The sequence below is a fragment of the Diabrotica virgifera genome, chromosome 6 (genome assembly GCF_917563875.1).
Source record: "Diabrotica virgifera virgifera chromosome 6, PGI_DIABVI_V3a".
Lineage (NCBI taxonomy): Eukaryota > Metazoa > Arthropoda > Insecta > Coleoptera > Chrysomelidae > Diabrotica > Diabrotica virgifera.
Genome location: NC_065448.1, coordinates 135085423 through 135110964, shown reverse-complemented (window position 1 = coordinate 135110964; position 25542 = coordinate 135085423). Strand labels below are relative to the sequence as shown.

At 32.1% G+C, this 25542-nt stretch overlaps 1 protein-coding gene across 1 annotated transcript in view; it reads left to right on the top strand.

Moving 5' to 3' along the window:
• The window catches only part of LOC114338187 (non-structural maintenance of chromosomes element 4 homolog A), a 59634-nt gene that overhangs the window by 5542 nt on the left and 28550 nt on the right, over positions 1 to 25542 (top strand). Inside the window, exons 2-3 of the mRNA XM_028288775.2 lie at positions 10650 to 10879; positions 14983 to 15397. Of these exons, the coding sequence (XP_028144576.1) occupies positions 10650 to 10879; positions 14983 to 15397 (645 nt within the window). The remainder of the gene's footprint in view (positions 1 to 10649; positions 10880 to 14982; positions 15398 to 25542) is intronic.

The window sequence follows — 25542 nt, the reverse complement described above, 5'->3', positions numbered from 1 at the left end:
CAACGGGCTGTGTAACTGCCCCGAACTTCTCTCCAAAATATCTCTATTTGTCCCCAGTCGTTCGACTAGGCAGGTGCAAACCTTTTATGTCTCTTTTCATAGATTCAATTATTCTTACAACACATTTATTCCTAGAACTCTTCGATTAGCTAACTCATTAAATAACCTCGAAATTTTTAATATATCAGTTTCCCGCTTTAAAAACCTAATTTCTTCCCTAACTTTTTAACTTTTTAATATTTTCGGCCAGAGCTTTTGTATTGTGATTAGTGTTACATGACCTGTATGTATTAGATAAATTAAAACCGTTATACCTTACAACATTTCCGAATTGATTTAGGTGATATCTTTTGTTTGTAATTGTACTGACCTAATGTTATCTTATTCTTTTTTTTTTCTTTTTTGTAACTGTATTACTCATACGAGTTATTTTTTCTCAAACCACTTGGTTATATGTTATATTACGATAGTTTATGTTATATAATTGGTTAACATTAATGTTATATAATTGTATAATTATGTTATATAATTTAGAACACTGTAAAATTTATATCGGAATAGGGCTTGCCCGTGAATAAATAAATAAATAAAATAAATAAATTGTGACGCATGTCAAAATTCTCAATGTATTTTAATTGTATTCATTTTTTTTCGAATCCTGAGAAAGCTAATAAATATTTTTGAAAAATTTAAACTCAGAATGAAAGACTACATTATTACCGAGGGCTGAAAGTCCCTGAAAACTTCTATAATATTTATTTTAATAAGTTACAGGGCTGAAAATAAAAAAAGTGTGATATTTAATTTCAAATATTTCATTCAATAGAAACTGCTTGTTTATTCTAAGGGGCTTTCCGCCCTCGGTAATAATGTAATCTTTCATCCTGCGTTTAAATTTTTCTAAAATACTTATTAGTTTTTTCATGAATCAGTTGTTTGTTGTTTGTTTATTTTATTATTTGTCTGTCATAATAAATATAATGTCAGATCAATCAAATACACTGCTCAACATGATGAAATCTTGCTAAGAGTCGTATCAGTTTTTTTAGGAACCGGCTGTACTTCTATGGTACTTTAGTTTCATTTTGTAAATAACTGTTTGGTTTGTATGGGCCATTCCACGAACATACGCCTGTTTTGGATTACTTCGACAACGAATATTTTACTGTGCAACATAAGAAGTACGAAAGTAAATGGCGCTAATAATTATTCCAATAAACAACAATGTAATTTGCAATTTACTTTCGTTCTTCTTATTTTGCACAGTAAAATATTTGTTGTCGAAGTAATCCTAAACAGGCATATGTTCGTGGAATAGGGTATACAATGCAATATTTTATTTGATGCGTTTTATTTATTTTTAAAAGTAAATTTTTTAATTATTTAAAATAAAAACTAAACTGTTGTTGTGTAGTAGCAGTAAAGTATAGTGGCGAAACATCAAATTCAATTCCTCGATAATGCAATAATGATGTAACGCAGAAAAAAAATCAAAAATAAATACAATATCCATCTTTTCTTCAAATCAAATTACTTCTAGTAATTGGTTTACATAACTAGAAGCATATTATTAGAAAAATTCTGCAAAATTATTACCTATTAGTCAGTTATACTATTCAGCAGTTTCATCAAAACTTCAAATTATATTATCTCTAAATGTTCATTTTGAAGTTTCGCCACTATTGTCCTCACCAGACGAGATATGGTATGAATGATAAAGTAGAATCAACAACAACACCTAAATCTTTAACTTGGATTACAGATTCTAAAGGGCAACCTTTTATAGTATAGATCTGGTTGGTGGGGTTTCTGCTACGACTAAAGACCATTAACTGGCTAACATTGAGTTCCATACCATTTATTTCACACCAGTGGCTCAAACGATTCAAATCTGCTTGTAGGTAGTGGTGATCATAGATGTTCATGATCTTTTTATAAAGCTTTAAATCATCCGTGAATATGAGAGAGTGTAAATGGACAAAACAGGTGATACTATCATTCACATAGATATTAAAGAGAAGAGGACCTACGTGCGAACCTTCAGGTACACCAGATGGTACCTCAATCTCATTTGATTATGAACCTTGAATATGCACTATTAACCTTTAACTACCTGCGCATCAAGTTATAACATAACTACACGTGTGGCATATTTTATACACCACAAGAAACTAACACTTAAAAACGGCGGATCTGTTTTTTTTTTGAAAAAATAAATTTAGTTGTTTGTTATAAACCTTATTCGGCATCAGCAAATGCTTGGAGTTCCTTCTCAGTAAGCTAATTCTGATTTATAACTGGAATCTAATTCCATGATAAATAAAATTACTAATAAAAAATTGTTTGAAATGTGATTTTTTACATTAGAAAAAATATTGTTTAAAAGAAAAATATATTTTGTGCCATAATGACTAAAAAACAATTGAAAGATGTACTTATATTACTACTTATATTACTATAATCGTGGCATATATTGTCACCGATTATAACGAAACTAAAACCAATGGTAAAGCACATTCCAGTGATAGGTTAGGTTAGACAGATAAACAAGTTCAAAAATTAAATTTTTAAATATATGTACTTGCAGTAGAATTCTTATATCTGGCGTGCAAAATACGCCAGCGCATGTAGTTAAAAGTTGGCATGTAGTTAAAAGATGTAGTGGCCTTTGAATACCCATACTATGTAACTTATTAAACTTTATGGATTACACCAGCTGTTCTCAATCTTTTTTGAGTCAGATACCACCAAATATTTTTTATTATTTTTGGTACCACCTAACTAAAATACCTATCTAGCTAGGTGATCTAATTAACTATAATTGTGCCAATAGTGGTGCTGATTTTGGCTGTTTTGAGTTTTGTGTACCACCTCAAATAATGAAATGTACCACCAGTGGTACATGTACCACAGATTGAGAACCGCTGGATTACACGATCTAACGCATTTGTAAAGTTCGTATATACAGCGTGAACTTCAGTACCATCCTCCAAAGATTCCAAGATAAAATCAGTGAATGTTAATAGATTTAGCTCAGTTGACCGTTGACGAATAAATCCAAATTGTTGGTCTGTAAAATAGCATTTTAAGGTAGCACCTAAATAGTCACAAACAATACTCTCAAATACTTTAGGAATACAACTAAGTATACTGATGGGTCTGTAATTGTTAACCTGAGAGTTATCTCCAGACTTAATTATGGGAGTAGTAAAGCTTTTTTCCAACAGGCTGGAAATATCCCACTCTTTAATGAAAGATTAAAAATTTGAAAAAGGGATCTGGAAAATAAAAGGTTGCATGCAAATATTAGATATTTTACTTTAATACTGGCAAAAAACAAAACTAAAGTATTTTACTCAAAATATAATGTATGGTATCTTACAAAACAAATGCACAGATGAACATTGCATTTGTTGCATGTCATTCGTGAGTTGCCCTTATAACCAGGCAATTTACATCTGGATGCATTAGGTTTATAATCATGTATGAGCCAATGACAAAATCCATCTAGTCATACTTTTTGGACAGAGCACATTTTTATATTTACCTAAAAAATAATTTTTCCTTTGACTCACAATGTCCGCAAACGAGGACATATTTTTAGAAAATCCACAGTAGTTAATTTTAAGCAAAAACACTATTAACAATAGTTTTTTAACAAATTCTACTATTTATGAACACGATAAGACACATTAAATATAGTTGAAAGACTGATAAGTTTGTACACACTTGAATGAATAAGGGAAAATGAAAATGTAGTATGTCAAAGTGTGTAAATAATTTTATTTCCTTAGCTGAGCGCTTTCGACATAAACGTCATCATCGGAGCTAATGGTCAAATACTAAAAAAGTACCGCTACATAGAGGTGTAAAAAAGTGCATCTTAGGAATGTACATTTGATTTTTAAATTTTGAATGCTAACTTAGTCCTCCGTACAACAGCAAACAGCAAAAAAACAGAAAGAAACGGCCACATACACGTTGCACAAAAACATATAAACTTTTTTCATGGTCCGGGTGTCGATATCACCCGTCTATCCTTGGCCTAGTAACAACAGGTCAGTCAGCTGTTGTTACTAGGCCAAGGATGGACGGGTGATATCAACACCCGGACCATGAAAAAAGTTTATATGTTTTTGTGCAACGTGTATGTGGCCGTTTCTTTCTGTTTTTTTGCTGTTTGCTGTTGTACGGAGGACTAAGTTAGCATTCAAAATTTAAAAATCAAATGTACATTCCTAAGTTGCACTTTTTTACACCTCTATGTAGCGGTACTTTTTTAGTATTTGACCATTAGCTCCGATGATGACGTTTATGTCGAAAGCGCTCAGCTAAGGAAATAAAATTATTTACACACTTTGACATACTACATTTTCATTTTCCCTTACACATTAAATACCAATTGTTCATATTTATAACGATAGAAACTCAAATGAATTGGCGCTGTATACACCTCGGCCTGGATCCCGCCTACCAAAAGAAGTTGATTAATAGCAAGCTGAAAATTTGTTAATAGCTGAACGGTGTCTAGTCGGACCAACTTTGATCAGATTACGAAAACATCCCATGTATTTTGTCAGACAGAACATCCAATTTATTTGTTACCCTTTCATTAAAGTCTCATGCAAAAATCCGACTGCTATTACTAACCAACATGATTTCTGTCATTTGACATGTTCTTCGTGTTCCACTCATTAAAATGCCCAGTTGGTGATAAACACCAGTCTGATTTTTGCATGAGAGTTTAATGAAATGGATAGATAGATAGATATCTTTATTTCAAAATAGGTAACCTAATATACAAATTTAACTTAAATACATTTTTTTACATATAAAACGAATTAAAATACAATACAATGATTCACAATAAAAAAATTCAATAGAAAAAATAATAAATGTAATAATAAATTAAAAAATAATAACAAATTATAATCAAAATTAATAACGAATTATAATCAAATTAACAAGTTCCCCAACTAATAAAAGTCAATAAAAATAAACAAAAATATTGTGCACGTTCACCGCCAATTCAAATACATACTACTTTAAATTTTTAAAGAAAACCTTTAAATTATCTTTAAAACTTTTAACTGTCCTACAGTCTTTTAATTCATTAGGCAATTCATTAAATTCTTTGAAACCTCTAAATATTAATGAATTCATTGAGCTGCTATAATTCATTTTAGAAAAGTATATGTTATTTTTATTTCGAGTATCGTGCATGTGTGTATTAGGAAAATTAATAAATTGCTGAAAATAATCGGTAGCTATATTGTTTTTAATTTTATAAACAAAAATCAATGCAAAATATTGAAACCTTTGACATACCGAAAACCAGTTCAATGTATTCAGCATTAAATTTATTGGTGTCCATCGACCCATTCTTAATATTATACGCATGCCACGATTTTGTAATTTTTGAAGTTGCCCCATTTTATTTAGGTTGAACAAATATAAGACTGATGCACAATAATCAAAATGTGGTTGGATTATTGAATTATATACAGTAAGTCTAGTTTCTAAAGATAAATTTTTTGCTATTCTTGTAAAAAAGAATAATTTCTTGCTGATTTTTTTGTGTATATAAACAAAATGATCTTCCAATGAAAGAGTGTTATCAAGTTGAACTCCTAAGTATTTAATAGTTGTTGTTATTTCAATCTTTTCACCATTTATGGATAAATTAATGCTATTTATATTGATTTTGTTATACTTATATCTACTGGTTACAATTAGAGCTTTTGTCTTTGATACATTTAATTTTAACTTGTTTAATGTTAAATAATTATAAACAGCCTCTAGAATTGAATTCATTTTTGCCACTGCATTTTCCAAGCACACATCACTACAAGCTATTAACGTATCGTCAGCAAAAAGATTGACAAACTCACAATCCACAAACAGATCTATATCATTCAAGTAGAGAATAAAAAGTAATGGCCCCAGGACACTGCCCTGAGGTACACCTAGATCAATGTTAAGTTCATCTGACATACAATTATTGAATTTAACCTTCTGCTTGCGATTTGATAGATAATTATTCAGCCAGTCAAAAACTCCACCCCTAATGCCATACTGCCACAATTTTGCCAGTAAAATATTACGGTCTATGGTCTCAAACGCCCTCTTAAGGTCTAAGAATACAGATACTACATATTTGTTTTGATCCAATTCAGTTTTAAATTTACTAATTGTCAATTGAAGTGCCGAATCACAAGAGTGTTGCTTTCTGAAACCAGATTGATTACTTATCAAAATAGCATTTGTTTTAACATGTTCAATAATTTGATCATACACAACAAGCTCAATCAATTTTTCAATTGGGGGTAGTGTATTGATGGGTCTGAATTCTTCAGCTTTCACTGTATTATTGATTTTTTGAATTGGTACAATTGTACTAACTTTAAGTTGATTCGGAATTTTACCAGTAGACAGACAAGTATTGATTAAATTTAGTATAATATGCCCAATTGTTTCAAAAATGTCTTTGAGAATTTTAGCGTTTAATATATCATGAACTGAGCATTTACTGTCTAATTTATTAACATACATACATAATTCGTTTAAAGATACTAATTTAAATTTATTTATTGGTAGGTATAAGTTACTATTTTTATTACACCAGGTTTGCCTCAAATCCAAAGCTCCAACAATATTGTTGATACTTGAAACAAAGTAACTGTTGAACTGGTTAGCGATTTCTTTGCTATCTTGACATGTTGAATACATACCTGTTTCAAATTGAACATATTGAGGTGAACCCTTGGATTTAATGTTCACTAAATTTTTTAATGTTCTCCACATTTCTTTGGGGTTGTGTCTAAATCTATCTATTTTATTAAAATAATAAAGATTTTTTTTAGTTTTTAACAAATTAACAACTTCATTACGATATCTTTTAAAATTACTCCACAACTCCTGTTTAAACGGTTCAAGTGCTGTTTTAAAAGTTCTATAAGCATTATCACGTAATTTTATAAGAGAGTGAACTTCGTTATCAAACCAAGGTAGCTTTAAGTTAAACCGGCAGATTTGAATAGGTGCTGTTTTATTGATTTCAATCTCACAATTTAAAAATAACTCATTAAAAATCGAGTCAACATCAACAGAATTCAAATTCCAGTTATAATACATTAAATTAGTTTGAATTGTCAAAATATTACTCTGACTTAAATTTCTAAATTTCTTAACATTATAATGCTCTGTACTTTTAGTATTTCTTAGATTAACAGAAATAATGGAGTGGTCAGTTAATTTTGGAGTTTCATGAACATTTACTATGATATTATTAGTATTTGACAGGACATAATCTACCAGTGTTTTAGATACATTTGTCACTCTAGTAGGTTCTGTAACTAATTGGCAAATACCGTAGCTCAACATTTGATCATTTGTTTTTTTGACATAAAAAGTTCTTGACAATTGATCTAAATTGAAATCGCCCACTAAAATGAAAGAGTGGTTCGTTGAAACAATAAAATCAAAAATATTATCCAGTTCTTCCATAAACCTAGCATCTGATGATGAAGGCGAATGATATATGCAACCTATGTACCAAGTTGATGTTAAAAAATTAACTTTTAAAATTACACACCAATAATTTTTGTCAAGGACATACTTTCTTACAACAGAACATCTATAGTCACTTTTAACATATACTAACACTCCACCAGTATACCTACTTGATGAATCACAACGAACACACATATAGTTTTCAATACTTATTTCATTATCTTCTATGTCCTTGGTGGTCCTGGTCTCGCTTAATAAAATAACCTTCGGATTAAAACATAACAGACTTTCCCTAATTAGATCTAAATTTTGCAAAACACTTTGAGCATTTATATATATAACATCTGTATTAAGTTGTATATCAGGTGCAATTTTTAGTTTTTTTGATTATTTATATTATTTTTGTTGACAATCGTGGGTCTATTATTAATGTATTTAATAGTTTTACTATGGTCACCCGAATCGATCAGATTCTGTAGTTCATTTTGTACTTTTTTATAATACTCACGTTGCTGGTTGGTTTGATCTGCAAAGATCTTGATACCTGCTTCCTTAATCAGTTGTTTATTCTTCTTCACAGACATAACCTTTTCTTTAGATGGTGGTATAACTTTAATTGGTCTAGTTTTCATTGGTGTAAACTTACCAAGTCTAAAAACTTTAATGCTCTTTCTGTCTATATCAAAATTTTCCAATATCTTGTTTACCGTAGTCAAGTCTTCATCATTTCTGTCCTGTTGGGTCTTCATTTTGGACTCATTTACATTAAACACTACAATATTAGAAGCTCTCCTCTCTCTATCCATAATTTCACTGATTAAATCTTCCTTAACACTCAATGACATTTCCCCACTTCTCTTGTAACCTTCAACACATTTTTTTACTTCTTGCAACTCGTTTTGTAAATCACCAATTTTTTGTAGTAATGTAGGAATTAATTTAACTCCGGCTTCACATTCTTCACAGTAATACTTCAATAATCTGGTTCCCTTAAGGTCAATAACTTTTAATTCACTAGCAGTAAGATTCGAACAATCCCTGTGTGTAGCCCTCTGGCAGCTGTCACATGTTATATATGGTCTGCTATTTATAATTTTACAAACAACACACTCCATAATAATCGTCAAATTAAAAATTAAAGAATTAGGAAAGTAGTAGGCACGCCACTGGTAATTATTCCAAAACAGACGGAGCTTATCCTTAATTGATTTTTAATGGTAATTGCTTTTGAGCCAAAAAAACGAAAAAGAGAACTGCAAAACTGCACTAATTTTCACAGATTTCTTAGATTAGAACACTTCAACTTCAAAAACACAACTTTAGGCAGAAACTGCAGACCTTTCTCACCATGTAGGTATGACTTTCAACAATTAAATTGAAGGTTTTACCACTAAATTTTGATAAAAACAATCACAAGAAAATATATACGTTAATGTTGTTTATATGTTGTTTATTCCATTTATGTTTAAATGGTAACAAATCAATTGGAAGTTCTGTCCGACAAAATACATGGAACGTTTTCGTAGTCTGACGTTCCAAATTTTTAACCTGTTCCACAATTCACACTTCCCCTGTTCCAGTTTTCCCATGCATCAAATTTTGTCCGACTAGACACCGTTACGGGGATCGGTACAAAGTTTCGGCTCCAATGTAATTTAAATGGGATTCATTTTTTTCGAATCCTGAGAAAACTAATAAGTATTCTTAAAAAATTTAAATGCAGAATGAAAGATTACTTTCTTACCGAGGGCCAAAAGTCACTGACAACTTCTATAATGTTTATTTTAATAAATTACAGGGGTGAAAAAGTAAGAGAACATGTAGTGTGATTTTTAATTTTAAATATATCATTCAAAAGAATCCTTTTATTTATTCTAAGGGACTTTCGGCCCTCTTTATAATAATTTAGTCTTTCATTCTGCGTTTAAATTTTTTAAAAATATTTATTAGCTTTTTCAGGATTCGAAAAAAATGGACACCATGTCTGTGGTGATATTTTCCAAATCGAACATTCGCTATCTTTGTCATACAACGCACTGAGTCGAATAGAATATGGTGACAAGACAATGACAATTTTAAATATTTGATATGGCATCGGGAATCTTTTGAGTTGTTAATTAAATAATATTGATAGTGTATTTGATAAATAATTTATTTAAGACGTGAACTTAATAAAAAGTTATTTATTGTTTGTTATTTATGGAAGATTCAAGCAGAGAATACAGCAGGATGTGCTGTGATCCAAGTATTTTATTGTTAAAGATGTTCAAAATTGTAAGCGTTCCATAGTAACAATATATTATTAAAAAATCACTTCTCTAAGTTAACGGTGACACTGTCATTGTCAATATATCCACACCAGTGAGAATTTTACTACACGTAATTTGCCGTGTAAAGAAAGAAAAAGTAGGGATAGCCGTAAAATATTTGTGCCTGTGCTCTTAAAACGCAAATAACTTGAAAACTACTTACTCTATCGCATTGAGACAGCGGATGATATTTACGTAAAAAGTAACGAAGAATCAAAAAAACATGCTGAAATGATTATTACGACAGTGGCATAGATTCTAAGGGAGGAAAAGGGGCGAAAAGGAAGTATATATCCCTACAGCACTCCTATGGTAACAGTGGAAAACTATCTTTTAAGACTAGTTAAAGTACCCTAGCATGTGTAAACTGTATGCCAAGTTTGAACAGAAAATATTAAAAGGTGCTTTAACCATGGGCTAAAATCATTTTAGAACATTTATAATAAAACACTCTATATCTCGGTGAGGAAGAATATTTTATTTAAGTGTTTTGGGTTAAATCTTCGTATTTTGTGCTAAGGTTTCTCCAGTTACGATATGGACAATTGTTAATGAAACACCCTGTATACTATACTGTGGTACAGGCGAAAAAGGAAAAAATCAACTGATATTACTAATTTATTACAAAATGTTTGGGTAGAAGTTTAATCTATAAAATGGTAGTGATTTAGAAATTTAAAAAAGTTTTATTTTATGCTGCTTATTTTTCCATGCATTGTTTTTGTCGCATGCAGCCTAATGGTAGAATCATACTGTACTTAAAACAGGCTTTTCTAAAAATATTTTTCTTATACAATTAATAACCCTATATATGTTTTTGACTTTTAGAAGAAACAGAAGATGTCACTCTAAAAACAGTAAATGATATAGGAGTAGTGTTAAGAGAGGCTAATTCATTGGATACAGAATGTGATATAACACAGAGAGTGGGAAATGCAGATGAAACATTTTTAGATTGTTTAGTATTATCTTCTGCAAGTTCTGTTTTAAAAAGATGTGTAACAGCTGTTGATATATTTACCTCCACCTATGATTCTAGAGAATATTCCAATAACATAGTAAGTATGTTGTATTAATTATCTATCGTGGCTGAATGTTATCTATCATTAAAAAAATACGAAGTTTGTACCTATTTATTGATTTTTTTACTAACTAGTGATTTTGTCAGACACCATTCATATCAGTTGCCATCTATAGCCACTCCACTGATTTTTTTCTGCTCAATACAGGGTGTTCAGAAACTCTCCTGGCAAAAGAAGCCCGGAGATTCCTCAGATAAATATAAGACAATTTAACCCAATTCACCTGGTCCGAAAATACTTCCTTAGGGAGCTAGCGCTCTTTGAAGATGGCGCCTTGTAATTAGTTTTTTAATATCTCTAGAACGCTTCTATTTATAGAAACAAAAACTGGTACGCCTATTTATCTTCCGGAGATAAATTGATTCTAGTACCGGTCGTAGGTGTCCGTTTTGACAACTTTGATAACAGTTATTTTATCGAATAATTTTTTTGGCTTTTTTGCAATTTTTAAGCATTTTTGACACTGGATACACTTGCTTTAAGTCAGTAGGATGCACCGTTTTCTAAAAAAATCCATTTAAAAATTTTTCGTTTTTTTAATTTGAGAAATATTTAAAAAAAACGGTTATTTTAGAATACCTCATAATTTAATAATCTAGTGTCAAAAATGCTTAAAAATTAAAGACAAAAAAGTTATGCGATAAAATAACGTTGACCTACCTGAAGCGGACGCCTATAACCGGTGCTAGAAATTCGCAATTGATTAAATCGATTTATCTCTGGAAGATAAATAAACGTATCAGTTTTCGTTTTTCCATGTAAATACATATTTGAAATAGTGCATATAGTCCAAGAGCTGGGAGCGGATTTTGCTCGTGATAAGTAATATGGAAAAACTATACGGGATATGTTGAATTAGTTGTGTACATGACTTTCCCCCAACAGGCGGAAACCAGAGTGGGGGAGAAGGGTAGTTATAAGGGGTCAAAGTCGCGGTTTTTATTTTTCTTGTGACTCTCATGATGGAGATAGTGAAACAAAATTTTGGAATAAGTAAGTCATGACGTATCTAAGTTAAATCTCCAGGGGCGGAACGCTGCATGGCCGACAAACGGGTGGGGGCAGGGGTGAATATAAAAAATATAAGGAGTTTTTTGTGACGTTCGTGATTGAGATAGTATACCAAAATTTGGGAATATGTAAACCATGACATAACTAAGTAAAATCCCCAGAGGCGGAAACCAGGGTGGGGGACGAGGGTAGTTATAAAGGTTCAAAGTCACGGTCTTTATTATTTTTTTTGTGACGTTCGTGATCGAGATAGTGCACCAAAATTTGAGAATAAGTAGATCATGACATAACTAAGTAAAATCTCCAGGGACGGAACGCTGCGTGGGGGACAAATGTTGTGCTGCGTCACAAGAAAATAATAAAAACTGCTATTTTGTCCCCTAACTACCTTCGGTGCCCAATTCTGGTTTTGTTCCCTGGAGATTTTGCTTAGTTACGTCATGATCTACTTATTCCCAAATTTTGGTGCACTATCTCAATCACGAACGTCACAAAAAACTCCTTATAATTTTTATATTCACCCCTACCCCCACCCCTTTATTCGCTATGCAGCGTTCTGCCCCTGGAGGTTTTACTTATTTACGTCATGACCTACTTATTGCCAAATTTGGTGCACTATCTCGATCATGAGCATCACAAAAAAAATAATAAAAACCGCGACTTTGACCCCTTATAACGTCCCCTCGACCCCCACTCTGGTTTCCGCTTCTGGAGATTTTGCTTAGTTATGTCATGGTCTACTTATTCCCAAATTTTGGTACACTATCTCAATCACGAACGTCACAAAAAACCCCTTATAATTTTTATATTCATCCCTACCCCCACCCCTTTGTCGGCCACGCAGCGTTCCGCCCCTGGAGATTTTACTTAGTTACGTCATGTCAGGACCTACTTATTCCCAAATTTTGGTTCACTATCTCGATCATGAGTGTCACAAAAAAAATAATAGAAACCGCGACTTTGGCCCCTTATAACTAGCCTCGTCCCCACTCTGGTTTCCGCCATTGGAGATTTTACTTAGTTATGTCATGGTCTACTTATTCCCAAATTTTGGTGCACTTTCTCAATCACGAATGTCACAAAAAACCCCTTATATTTTTATATGCCCCTGAAGATTTTACTTAGTTACGTCATGACCTACTTATTTCCAAATTTTGGTTCACTATCTCGATCATGAGTGTCACAAAAAAAATAATAAAAACCGCGACTTTGACCCCTTATAACGTCCCCTCGTCCCCCACTCTGGTTTCCGCTTCTGGAGATTTTACTTAGTTATGTCATGGTCTACTTATTCCCAAATTTTGGTACACTATCTCAATCACGAACGTCACAAAAAACCCCTTATAATTTTTATATTCATCCCTACCCCCACCCCTTTGTCGGCCACGCAGCGTTCCGCCCCTGGAGATTTTACTTAGTTACGTCATGTCAGGACCTACTTATTCCCAAATTTTGGTTCACTATCTCGATCATGAGTGTCACAAAAAAAATAATAGAAACCGCGACTTTGGCCCCTTATAACTAGCCTCGTCCCCACTCTGGTTTCCGCCATTGGAGATTTTACTTAGTTACGTCATGACCTACTTGTTCCCAAATTTTGGTGCACTATCTCGATCATGAGTGTCACAAAAAACCCCTTATATTTTTATATGCCCCTGAAGATTTTACTTAGTTACGTCATGACCTACTTATTTCCAAATTTTGGTTCACTATCTCGATCAAGAGTGTCACAAAAAAAATAATAAAAACCGCGACTTTGACCCCTTATAACGTCCCCTCGTCCCCCACTCTGGTTTCCGCTTCTGGAGATTTTACTTAGTTATGTCATGGTCTACTTATTCCCAAATTTTGGTACACTATCTCAATCACGAACGTCACAAAAAACCCCTTATAATTTTTATATTCATCCCTACCCCCACCCCTTTGTCGGCCACGCAGCGTTCCGCCCCTGGAGATTTTACTTAGTTACGTCATGTCAGGACCTACTTATTCCCAAATTTTGGTTCACTATCTCGATCATGAGTGTCACAAAAAAAATAATAGAAACCGCGACTTTGGCCCCTTATAACTAGCCTCGTCCCCACTCTGGTTTCCGCCATTGGAGATTTTACTTAGTTACGTCATGACCTACTTATTCCCAAATTTTGGTGCACTATCTCGATCATGAGTGTCACAAAAAAAATAATGATAACCGCGACCCCTTATAACTACCCTCCCCCCTCTGGTTTTCGCCTGTTGGGGAAAGTCATGTACACAACTAATTCAACATATATCCCCGTATAGTTTTTCCATATTACTTATCACGAGCAAAATCGCTTCTATCTCTCCGACTAATATACACTGTGTAAAATGAAATAGTGAACTCACAAATAACTCGAGAAGTATTGACTCAGTGAAAAAACTCTATAGAACAAAAGTTACTTAGAATTAGTCAGTTTATACACTTCCGGACTTACTTTGAGCACGAGAAGGGGTGGTAGTCACTACCAGGGCGAAAGCACACATCAGCTTAATATCACTTTTATTCTTTGACATGTTAGATATTCGTACGCCAAATTTTATGGCAATCTAAACTTTTCTTTAAAATTCGGAACAAAAATTGTGAGGAAATGGACTAAATTTGCATATTCACCCCTGTCCGCCACCCCTTTGTCCTCCACGGACTCCGTCCCTGGAGATCTTGCTTAGTTACGTTATGACCAAATTTTGGTGCTCTATCTCGATCATGAGCGTCACAAAAAAAATAAAAACCGCAACTTTACCCCTTATAACTACCCTCGTTCCCGGCTGAGCTGTCCGCCCTTGTGGGAAAGTTATGTACACGACTAATCCACATATCCCCGTGTAGTTTGTCCATATTACCAATCACGAGCAAAAGCCCCTTCCATCTCTCCGACTATATAATTTATATCTGGAAGTATTATGACATTTTAATAAACAAAAGTACTTCTGTTTTTGTGTCCTCCTTGAAGTTTATATTTATTGAGAATATTCTTTCCTGGTCTCTATTGTTCATGCCACCAAATTAAACGACTGTGGATTTTGAATTATTTTAAAACTATTTTCAGATTAATAATATCAAAGAAGAAAATGAAGAAATGGTATCATCAGATTTATTAAAACTGCTTGAAGATGCTAGACACATCATTCCAAAAGTACCTGAATACTCATATACCTATGGAGCATATGATTTAGATAAGCAACCTCAACCAAAGCCTAGAAAAGAGAGAGTAAAAGTTGTAAAGGAGAAAGTTCAAAAGAAAGAACCAGAAAGAGTTACCAATCTGAACAAAGAAGAAGAAGCGATTGAAGACATTGTGAAAGTATTTTTTGAAGTGTTAAATATTCAATATAACGCAAATAATGAAGAGCCTATTCCTTACTTTGATTATATTATAGATACTGACGATTTTGCAAATACTGTGGAAAACATCTTTTATTTCTCATTTTTAGTAAGAGATGGGAAAGCCAGTATAGATTTAAGTAAGTCATTAACTGTGTTCTTTATTGTATTTATGTTTAGTTTTTTATTTACATATAAGTATTTCTTTTGAGATAAACTGTTTTTCAAAGTGTATCCGAACGAATTCTTGGAATGTTCTGGACCGAATATTTTTGAATCACTGTGGTCATTAAACTGTTTGGAAGTTTTATCCTATGGTTTGATTTTTACGGCCTTTACTATAGGTCTCAGAAATTATATTTTTTTGTAGTAGATGACAAGAATAAAAAACCGCTAAACGCCGTAAAAATGAGTGGCGCATACAATATTCCAGCTACAAAAGAGCTGATACAGTGGAACCTCGATTATCCGTCTCTCTATTAACCGTCACCTCTGTTAACCGTCAGGGTCCATACCTACATAAGTTATATTGATTACCTATACATAAGTACATAAGTAAAAATTTAGTCATCAATTCATTTTGTTTGAGCATTGCGATAAGCCAAACGAAATTCGTGTGCAGTTATGCCACCACCGCATTTTTTATGTAAATAATTTTTGTTCTTATTCAGGGCTCTGGATTAAATTTTAATTTAAATAGGTGATAAAAATGATACCGTGCTTTTAGAGTTCTATTTTTAGAATCGCAAGCCGAAAATAAAAATGCACAGCACAATAATTATTACAGTCAATATCTGAGTGTTACCATAATTAAATTTGATTAAAATTCGAACATTAATTGTGCCACTTAGTCGTTTGATGAATTAAGTTTTGTTAATGTTCTGTTAACCGTCTTTTCGATTATCCGTCATACGCTTGGTCCGGTGCCCTGACGGATAATCGAAGTTCCACTGTATGAGTATTACGTGGCGCGAAAATGTATTTTCATTTTGATGGAAAATAAAATTCTAGTTGTATTTTGAAAGATTTTTTCCATAATATTTGCTAAATTTGAAGTAAAACGCGCCACAAAAGAGTAACTTTGATACACTTTGCATTTTGAGGCTCTTTTGTGGCGCGTTTTACTTCAAATTTAGCAAATATTATGGAAAAAATCTTTCAAAATAAAACTAGAATTTTATTTTCCATCAAAATAAAAATACATTTTCGCGCCACGTAATACTCATATCAGCTCTTTTGTAGCTGGAATATTGTATGCGCCACTCATTTTTACGGCGTTAGCGGTTTTTTATTCTTGTATCAGGAGTTTTTCAAGTTTTTTATAAATTAAATATAATGTAATGTTTCTCGATTACATGTTAAGCGTTAGGTATAAATGATCGTCTTTGTCGCATTCTCTCCCAAATGATCTAGTAGTTACGACACCAGACTTGTGATAAGACAATCCGAGTTTATATCCCAGCTATCCTAATAATTATGGCCGGCAAATAAACTCGGATTGCACGATCAATCTTAGCGTCGTAACCATTACAACTACATAAACAATTTCAGGGATAATGGTTATAAGTGGATTATACTTTTGAAGATCGATTACTTCTGAACGGCTTAACCGATTTTGATCATTATAGTTCTTAGGCCCCCATATAAAATTATTATTTATGACCACACCGTTGAAACTTTTTGTACTTGTTATTTGGGTGGAGTCGGACAAATTTCGAGCTTAGCGCATCATGGCAGTGGGGCGTTTGTCTGTCAAGCGGTCACGAAGTTGTCAATTTTATGCAAGAAAAAAATTTATAACCACATTGGTCATTTTATTTTAATCAATTGTTTTTATCATATAAACAGCGAAAATAATTTTGTCGGACAAAAATATTGGGGCATACGACGCGTCGGACACGCTAAATATGTCAAATTTATGAAAATAATAAATGTATTACCACATTGCTAATTTTATCAGAATATACCATAAAACATTTTTACAATAATGTGGTAACCTTGTCGGACAATTTTCACGGGGCATATGCGCAGTCAGACGCGCCGAAGATGTCAATTTCCTGAAAATTTTTTATTTATTACCACATATGTCATTTTTATTTTGTGCTGTTCTTTTACATGTGTAATGCATATTGGATCACTTGTCGGACAAAAATGATGGGGCGTTTTGGAGATACAGGGTGTCAAAGTTAAACTTTTTTTTTATTTATTATTGAATATTTCCTGACAGGTATGAGATAACAACATGAAATTTGGTATGTGGGGGTTTTTTGGGTCGAGGAAACTAAATTCCCTACCAAAAATTATACATTACCCAGAGGGCGCCACATACGCCTTTCAGCACTAATTTATTACGTTCAATTTTTTATCCCTCACTCTGTATAATTTTGACATTAAAATTTGTATTTTACTATTAGTTTTACTTAAAAAAGGTATACTTCTTTCATCTCCCTAAACTCAACCGTTTTCGAGATAAACGCATTTTAATTCTGCGATACACCATCATTTTTAGCATAATATCATTGTTGTTACACCCGAAAAATAACTTAAAACCATAAAATTATCCAAAAATGTATCGCAAATTTCTTCAAATGGAATTTGCGATGCAATGACATAAATTTGAGAACTGGCACAATTATTATGGTATTAAATTATTTTTCGGGTGTAACTACAATGATATTACGCTAAAAATGATGGTGTATCGCAGATTTAAAATGCGTTTATCTCGAAAACGGTTGAGTTTAGAGAGATCAAAGAAGTATACGTTTTTTAAGTAAAACTAATAGGAAAATAAAAATTTTAATGTCAAAATTATACAGAGTAAGGTATAAAAAAAATTGAACGTAATAAACGAGTGCTGAAAGGCGTATGTGGCGCCCTCTCGGCAATACATAATTTTTGGTAGGGAATTTAATTTTCTCGATCCAAAAACCCCCACATACCAAATTTCATGTTGTTATCTCATACCTGTCAGGAAATATTCAATAATAAATAAAAAAAAGTTTAACTTTGACATCTTGTATCTCGGTTATTATAAACTTTGTACTAAGATAAGTTTAAATCTAAGCTAACTAACTAAGCTTAAATCGGTCTATTTTTACCTCAGGAACCTGACGTTAAGCTATGGCCCATTATTTACCAAATTTTACCTGTATATAAATTAAATGAAATTGAATGTATTGTTTCTCGATTCCACGTTAAGATATATATGGTCGCCTTTCTATGATTATCTCTCAAATGATCTAGTGTCCATCGAATGTACACTAGAGTTTTTTTTCTATTCAAAATAGAATAAAAAATTATTTTAGTGGCCGGTAAATGAACTCGTATTGCTCTATTTTTAAATAAATCTATCTAAATTTAGCGTCGCAGCCACTACAACTACATAAACCATTTCGGCGATAATGGTCAAATGGATTATACTTTTGGAACTAGATACCTTCTAATCGGTATTACCGATTTTGATCACTAAATATGAGTTTGAAACGTATTGAGAAGTAGTGTCCGATGCATCCAAGGTCAAGTAGGATAACTGAAGGTATTATAGGACTATTGAGCTTGAAAAACCGGTTTTCCTATAAGAAATAGATTTGATCACACTTATGAAGGCTATAACTTAAAAATTCGAATTTTCCCAAATAGAGGTATACACCGATAGACGCATCTGGAGTCCTCCTTAGTTGTTGGCGCAATTTGTAATTTGAAATTTTGAGTAATTGTCTAAAAACCAAAATTTTCAAAGTTTAGTTTTTCGGTTTTTCAGCTGTACTGAGCCGTGTGTATCTCTGATCCTAACCACTTAAGCACTATCTGAAAGCTTAACTCAACACTATTAATCTGGTGTACTTTCGGTTTTCCTGACTCTCCTTGACCCTAAGATATATACCCCCAAAAAATATGCCCTTTTGTACCTACCAAGTCCTATAGCTGGCTTATGGGTGGTCGAAAGTCACAAGCTATACCGGTTCTGAATCGGCCCTGACCCCCTCTTAAAACATAGAAGAGAAATTCAGATCGGTATAACTTTTCCACAAACATACACACAAACATACAAAACATTTTCCCCTTTTTAAATAGAAATTGAATAAAATTTCTGAGATCGGTAACTTTTGAATGGTATATACAATTTTCAAAATGGCAATGGGATAAGACAGGGAGATTCCCTGAGTCCTCTGTTGTTCAACCTGATCATGAACGAAATAATAAAAAAAGTAAGAACAAAAAAAGGATACCAAATGGGAGAAAAACCACTTAAAATAATCTGCTATGCAGACGACGCAATACTAATCTCTCAAAGTGAAGATGATTTACAACGTATGCTGCACGAATTTAATATAACCGCTAGAAAATTTAACATTTTAATTTCCCCAAAAAAGACTAAATGCATGGTTACAACAGTAGATCTAATAAGGTGTAAATTAGAGCTGGAGGGTCAAATAATAGAACAAGTCATGGGGTTTAAATATCTAGACATCACACTATGCAACTACGGAAAGCTCGAAACAAAAGTGGAAGATCAGGTGAATAAAGCAAACAGCCGCAGGTTGCCTGAATGAAACAATATGGAGAAATAAAAACATCAGAAAAGAAGTGAAAGGCAGAATTTACAAAAGAGTCATCAGACTAATAATGACATACGCGGCAGAAACACAACCTGATAGAGAAAGGACAAAAAAAGCTATAGAAACAGCAGAGATGAAAACATTGCGAAAAATCAATGGTAAGACGCTGTGGGATAGAGCTAGAAGTGTAGATATATGAAGGGGATGCAAGGTGGACAACATTAATAACTGGATGAAAAGCAGAAGAGTAGAATGGAACGACCACATAAGCCGAATGACAACAAATAGAGTAGTAAGAACGGACAGAGACGGTTCCCCAATAGGAAGACGATCAGTGGGAAGACCACGAAAAAGATGGACTGACAACTTACTGGAGGCACATTGAAAAACAGACAGAGTAATGTCTATATAAAAAGAAGAAGAAGAAGAGAAGAATTTTCAAACTTCAACATGCGTTGGAAAGGTAATGTTCAGTACTATAAGAAGCCGTAAAATCGGACTTAAATTTTCGAAATTTTTGGGAATTTTGGGGACGAGAACGAAAAACAGACCCTAAATGGGAATGGCCGTAACATCCACACCCTTGTACCAAAATGGATGGTTGACATATTTCTCTTTTCCTATATTTTAAGATTGGATTTGGCCCAATTTTTTCAATTCAGTCACATTTAGAAAATCGAAAATCTCTTGTATAATATAGTGTCGCATGTACGGGAACAGCCGTTCTCTGGGATATAAAAAAATAATAAGCATCAAGGAGACCAAAGCGAACTATAAACAATTTCTCTCGGATAGATCTACATAGATCAAACTGAAAATTTGTAGAAATACTCCTTATAATGTTTATAAGGACGTAACGTAGAGAACATTCCAAAATTTTAGAAAAATTTTCCGAAATTTTCCCTCTTGTTGGAAAATCTTTTTGGAAAATTTTGGGTACAACTCACCGTCATGCCCTTTTAAGTGTTGTACATAGCGTATGTACCAATTTATAGCTAAATCGATTCAAAAGAAACCGAGAAACACTGTTTTAAAATTTTTTTTGATAATACCTCCTCCTCGATAGCCTAAAAGCTTTCTGTTCGTTTGCCCCAACATTTTTGTCAGACAATTAGATTTTTTGTTCAAGAATATAATTACTTGTAACTTACTGCCTTTGTCGGAAAAATGGTTTTAAAGATAAGGGATGCACGAACCCAGCAGAGTTTAAAAGTATAATTTATTAATAAAAATTAAATTTTTTGTCCGACTTTGGATTTGACCCAATATTTTTGTCGGACACTTAGATTTTTTGATTTAGAATATATATACTTATAACCTGATACTTGTGTCGGAAATTTTTTTTTAATTGAAGAAAAAAACTACAGAAAGATATTTGTCGTTGTTCAAGGAGTATGTATTCAAATATCAGATCACAATTTTTCTAAAATTATCCCTCTTGTCGGAAAATCTTTTAAGAAAATTTTGGGTACAGCTCTACGTCATACCCTTTTAAATGTTTTACTTAGTGTGTGTACCAATTTTCAGCTATATCGATTTAAAAATAACCGAGAAAAACTGTTTTAAAATTTTTTTTTGATAATACCTCCTCGTCGATAGCCTAAAATAATTAATTTTTCTGTTCGTTTGCCCCAACATTTTTGTCAGACAATTACATTTTTTGTTTAAGGATATAATTACTTGTTACTTACTACCTTTGTCGGAAAAATGGTTGTAAAGATAAGGGATACACGAACCCAGCATATTTTAAAAGTATAGTTTATCAATAAAAATTAAATTTTTTGTCCGACTTTATATTTGCCCCAATAATTTGTCGGGCACTTAGATTTTTTGATTTGGAATATAACTACTTATAACCTGATACATGTGTCGGAAAAATTTTTTTTAATTCGAGAAAAAAAACTACAGAACGATGTTTGTCGTTGTTCAAGGAGTATGTACACAAGTTATCAGATCACAATTTTTCTAAAATTTTCCCTCTTGTCAGAAAATTTTTTAAAAAATTTTGGGTACAGCTCTAAGTCATACTCTTTTAAAGCTTTTACTTAATGTGTGTACCAATTTTCAGCTAAATCGATTTAAAAATAACCGAGAAAAACTGTTTTAAATTTTTTTTTGATAATACCTCCTCGTCGATAGCCTAAAGGAATTAAGTTTTCTGTTCGTTTGCCCCAACATTTTTGTCAGACAATTAGATTTTTTGTTTAAGAATATAATTACTTGTAACTTACTGCCTTTGTCGGAAAAATGGTTTTAAAGATAAGGGATGCACGAACCCCGCATAGTTTAAAAGTATAGTTTATTAATAAAACTTAAATTTTTTGTCCGACTTTGGATTTGCCCCACTATTTATGTCGGACACTTAGATTTTTTGATTTGGAGTATAACTACTAATAACCAGATACATATGCCGGAAAATTTTTTTTAATTTGAGAAAAAAAACTACAGAACGATGTTTGTCGTTGTTCAAGGAGTATGTACACAAATTATCAGATCAAAAGTTTTCTAAAATTTTCCCTCTTGTCGGAAAATTTTTTGGGAAAATTTTGGGTACAGCTCTACGTCATACCCTTTTAAATGTTTTACTTAGTGTGTGTACAAATTTTCAGCTAAATCGATTAAAAAAAAACCGAGAAAACTGTTTTAAAAATTTTTTTGATAATACCTTCTCGTCGATAGCCTAAAAGAATTAAGTTTTCTGTTCGTTTGCCCCAAGATTTTTGTCAGACAATTACATTTTTTGTTTAAGAATATAATTACTTGTAACTTACTACCTTTGTCGGAAAAATGGTTGTAAATATAAGGGATACACGAACCCAGCATAGTTTAAAAGTATAGTTTATTAATAAAAATTAAATTTTTTGTCCGAATTTGGATTTGACACAATATTTTTGTCGGACACTTAGATTTTTTTATTTAGAATCTAATTACTTATAACCTGATTCTTGTGTCGGAAATTTTTTTTTATTGAAGAAAAAAAACTACAGAACGATGTTTGTCGTTGTTCAAGGAGTATGTATTCAAATATCAGATCACAATTTTTCTAAAATTATGCCTCTTGTCGGAAAATTTTTTAAGAAAATTTTGGGTACAGCTCTACGTCATACCCTTTTAAATGTTTTACTTAGTGTGTGTACCAATTTTCAGCTATATCGATTTAAAAATAACCGAGAAAAACTGTTTTAATTTTTTTTTTTTTTTTGATAATATCTCCTCGTCGATAGCCTAAAAGAATTAATTTTTCTGTTCGTTTTCCCCAACATTTTTGTCAGACAATTAGATTTTTTGTTTAAGAATATAATTACTTGTAACTTACTACCTTTGTCGGAAAAATGGTTGTAAAGATAAGGGCTGCACGAACCCACCATAATTTAAAAGTATAGTTTATCAATAAAAATTAAATTTTTTGTCCGACTTTGGATTTGCCCCAATATTTTTGTCGGACACTTAGATTTTTTGATTTGGAATATAACTACTTATAACCTGATACATGTGTCGGAATTTTTTTTTAATTGTAGAAATAAACTACAGAACGATGTTTGTCGTTGTTCAAGCAGTATGTAGTAGGCAAATATCAGATTACAATTTTTCTAAACTTTTCCCTCTTGTCGAAAAATTTTTTAAAAAAATTTTGGGTACAGCTCTACGTCATACCCCTTTAAATGTTTTACTTAGTGTGTGTACCAATTTTCAGCTAAATCGATTCAAAAAAAACCGAGAAAACTGTTTTAAAAATTTTTTTGATAATACCTTCTCGTCGATAGCCTAAAAGAATTAAGTTTTCTGTTCGTTTGCCCCAAGATTTTTGTCAGACAATTACATTTTTTGTTTAAGAATATAATTACTTGTAACTTACTACCTTTGTCGGAAAAATGGTTGTAAAGATAAGGGATACACGAACCCAGCATAGTTTAAAAGTATAGTTTATTAATAAAAATTAAATTTTTTGTCCGAATTTGGATTTGACACAATATTTTTGTCGGACACTTAGATATTTTGATTTAGAATCTAATTACTTATAACCTGATTCTTGTGTCGGAATTTTTTTTTAATTGAAGAAAAAAAACTACAGAACGATGTTTGTCGTTGTTCAAGGAGTATGTATTCAAATATCAGATCACAATTTTTCTAAAATTATGCCTCTTGTCGGAAAATTTTTTAAGAAAATATTGGGTACAGCTCTACGTTATACCCTTTTAAATGTTTTACTTAGTGTGTGTACCAATTTTCAGCTATATCGATTTAAAAATAACCGAGAAAAACTGTTTTAAATTTTTTTTTTTTTTTGATAATATCTCCTCGTCGATAGCCTAAAGAATTAATTTTTCTGTTCGTTTGCCCCAACATTTTTGTCAGACAATTAGATTTTTTGTTTAAGAATATAATTACTTGTAACTTACTACCTTTGTCGGAAAAATGGTTGTAAAGATAAGGGCTGCACGAACCCAGCATAGTTTAAAAGTATAGTTTATCAATAAAAATTAAATTTTTTGTCCGACTTTGGATTTGCCCCAATATTTTTGTCGGACACTTAGATTTTTTGATTTGGAATATAACTACTTATAACCTGATACATGTGTCGGAATTTTTTTTTAATTGTAGAAAAAAAAACTACAGAACGATGTTTGTCGTTGTTCAAGCAGTATGTAGGCAAATATCAGATTACAATTTTTCTAAACTTTTCCCTCTTGTCGAAAAATTTTTTAAGAAAATTTTGGGTACAGCTCTACGTCATACCCCTTTAAATGTTTTACTTAGTGTGTGTACCAATTTTCAGCTAAATCGATTCAAAAATAACGGAGAAAAACTGTTTTAAACATTTTTTTGGTGGTAATACCTTCTCGTCGATAGCCTAAAAGAATTAAGTTTTCTGTTCGTTTGCCCCAACATTTTTGTCAGACAGTTAGCTTTTTTGTTTAAGAATATAATTACTTGTAACTTACTGCCTTTATCGGAAAAATGGTTTTAAAGATAAGGGATGCACGAACCCAGCATAATTTAAAAGTATAGTTTATTAATAAAAATTAAATTTTTTGTCCGACTTTGGATTTGACCCAATATTTTTGTCGGACACTTAGATTTTTTGATTTAGAATATAACTACGCATAACCTGATACTTGTGTCGTAAATTTTTTTTTTAATTGGAGAAAAAAAAAACTACAGAACGATATTTGTCGTTTTTCAAGGAGTATGTACGCAAATATCAGATCACAATTTTTCTAAAATTTTCCCTCTTGTCGGAAAATTTTTTGGGAAAATTTTGGGTACAGCTCTACGTCATACCCTTTTAAATGTTTTACTTAGTGTGTGTACCAATTTTCAGCTATATCTATTTAAAAATAACCGAGAAAAACTGTTTTAAATTTTTTTTTGATAATACCTCCTCGTGGATAGCCTAACAGAATTAAGTTTTCTGTTCGTTTGCCCCAACATTTTTGTCAGACAATTAGATTTTTGGTTAAGAATATAATTATTTGTAACTTACTACCTTTGTCGGAAAAATGGTTGTAAAGATAGGGGATACACGAACCCAGCATAGTTTAAAAGTATAATTTATTAATAAAAATTAAATTTTTTGTCCGACTTTGGATTTGCCCCAATATTTTTGTCGGACACTTAGATTTTTTGATTTGGAATATAACTACTTATAACCTGATACATGTGTCGGAATTTTTTTTAATTCGAGAAAAAAAACTACAGAACGATGTTTGTCGTTGTTCAAGGAG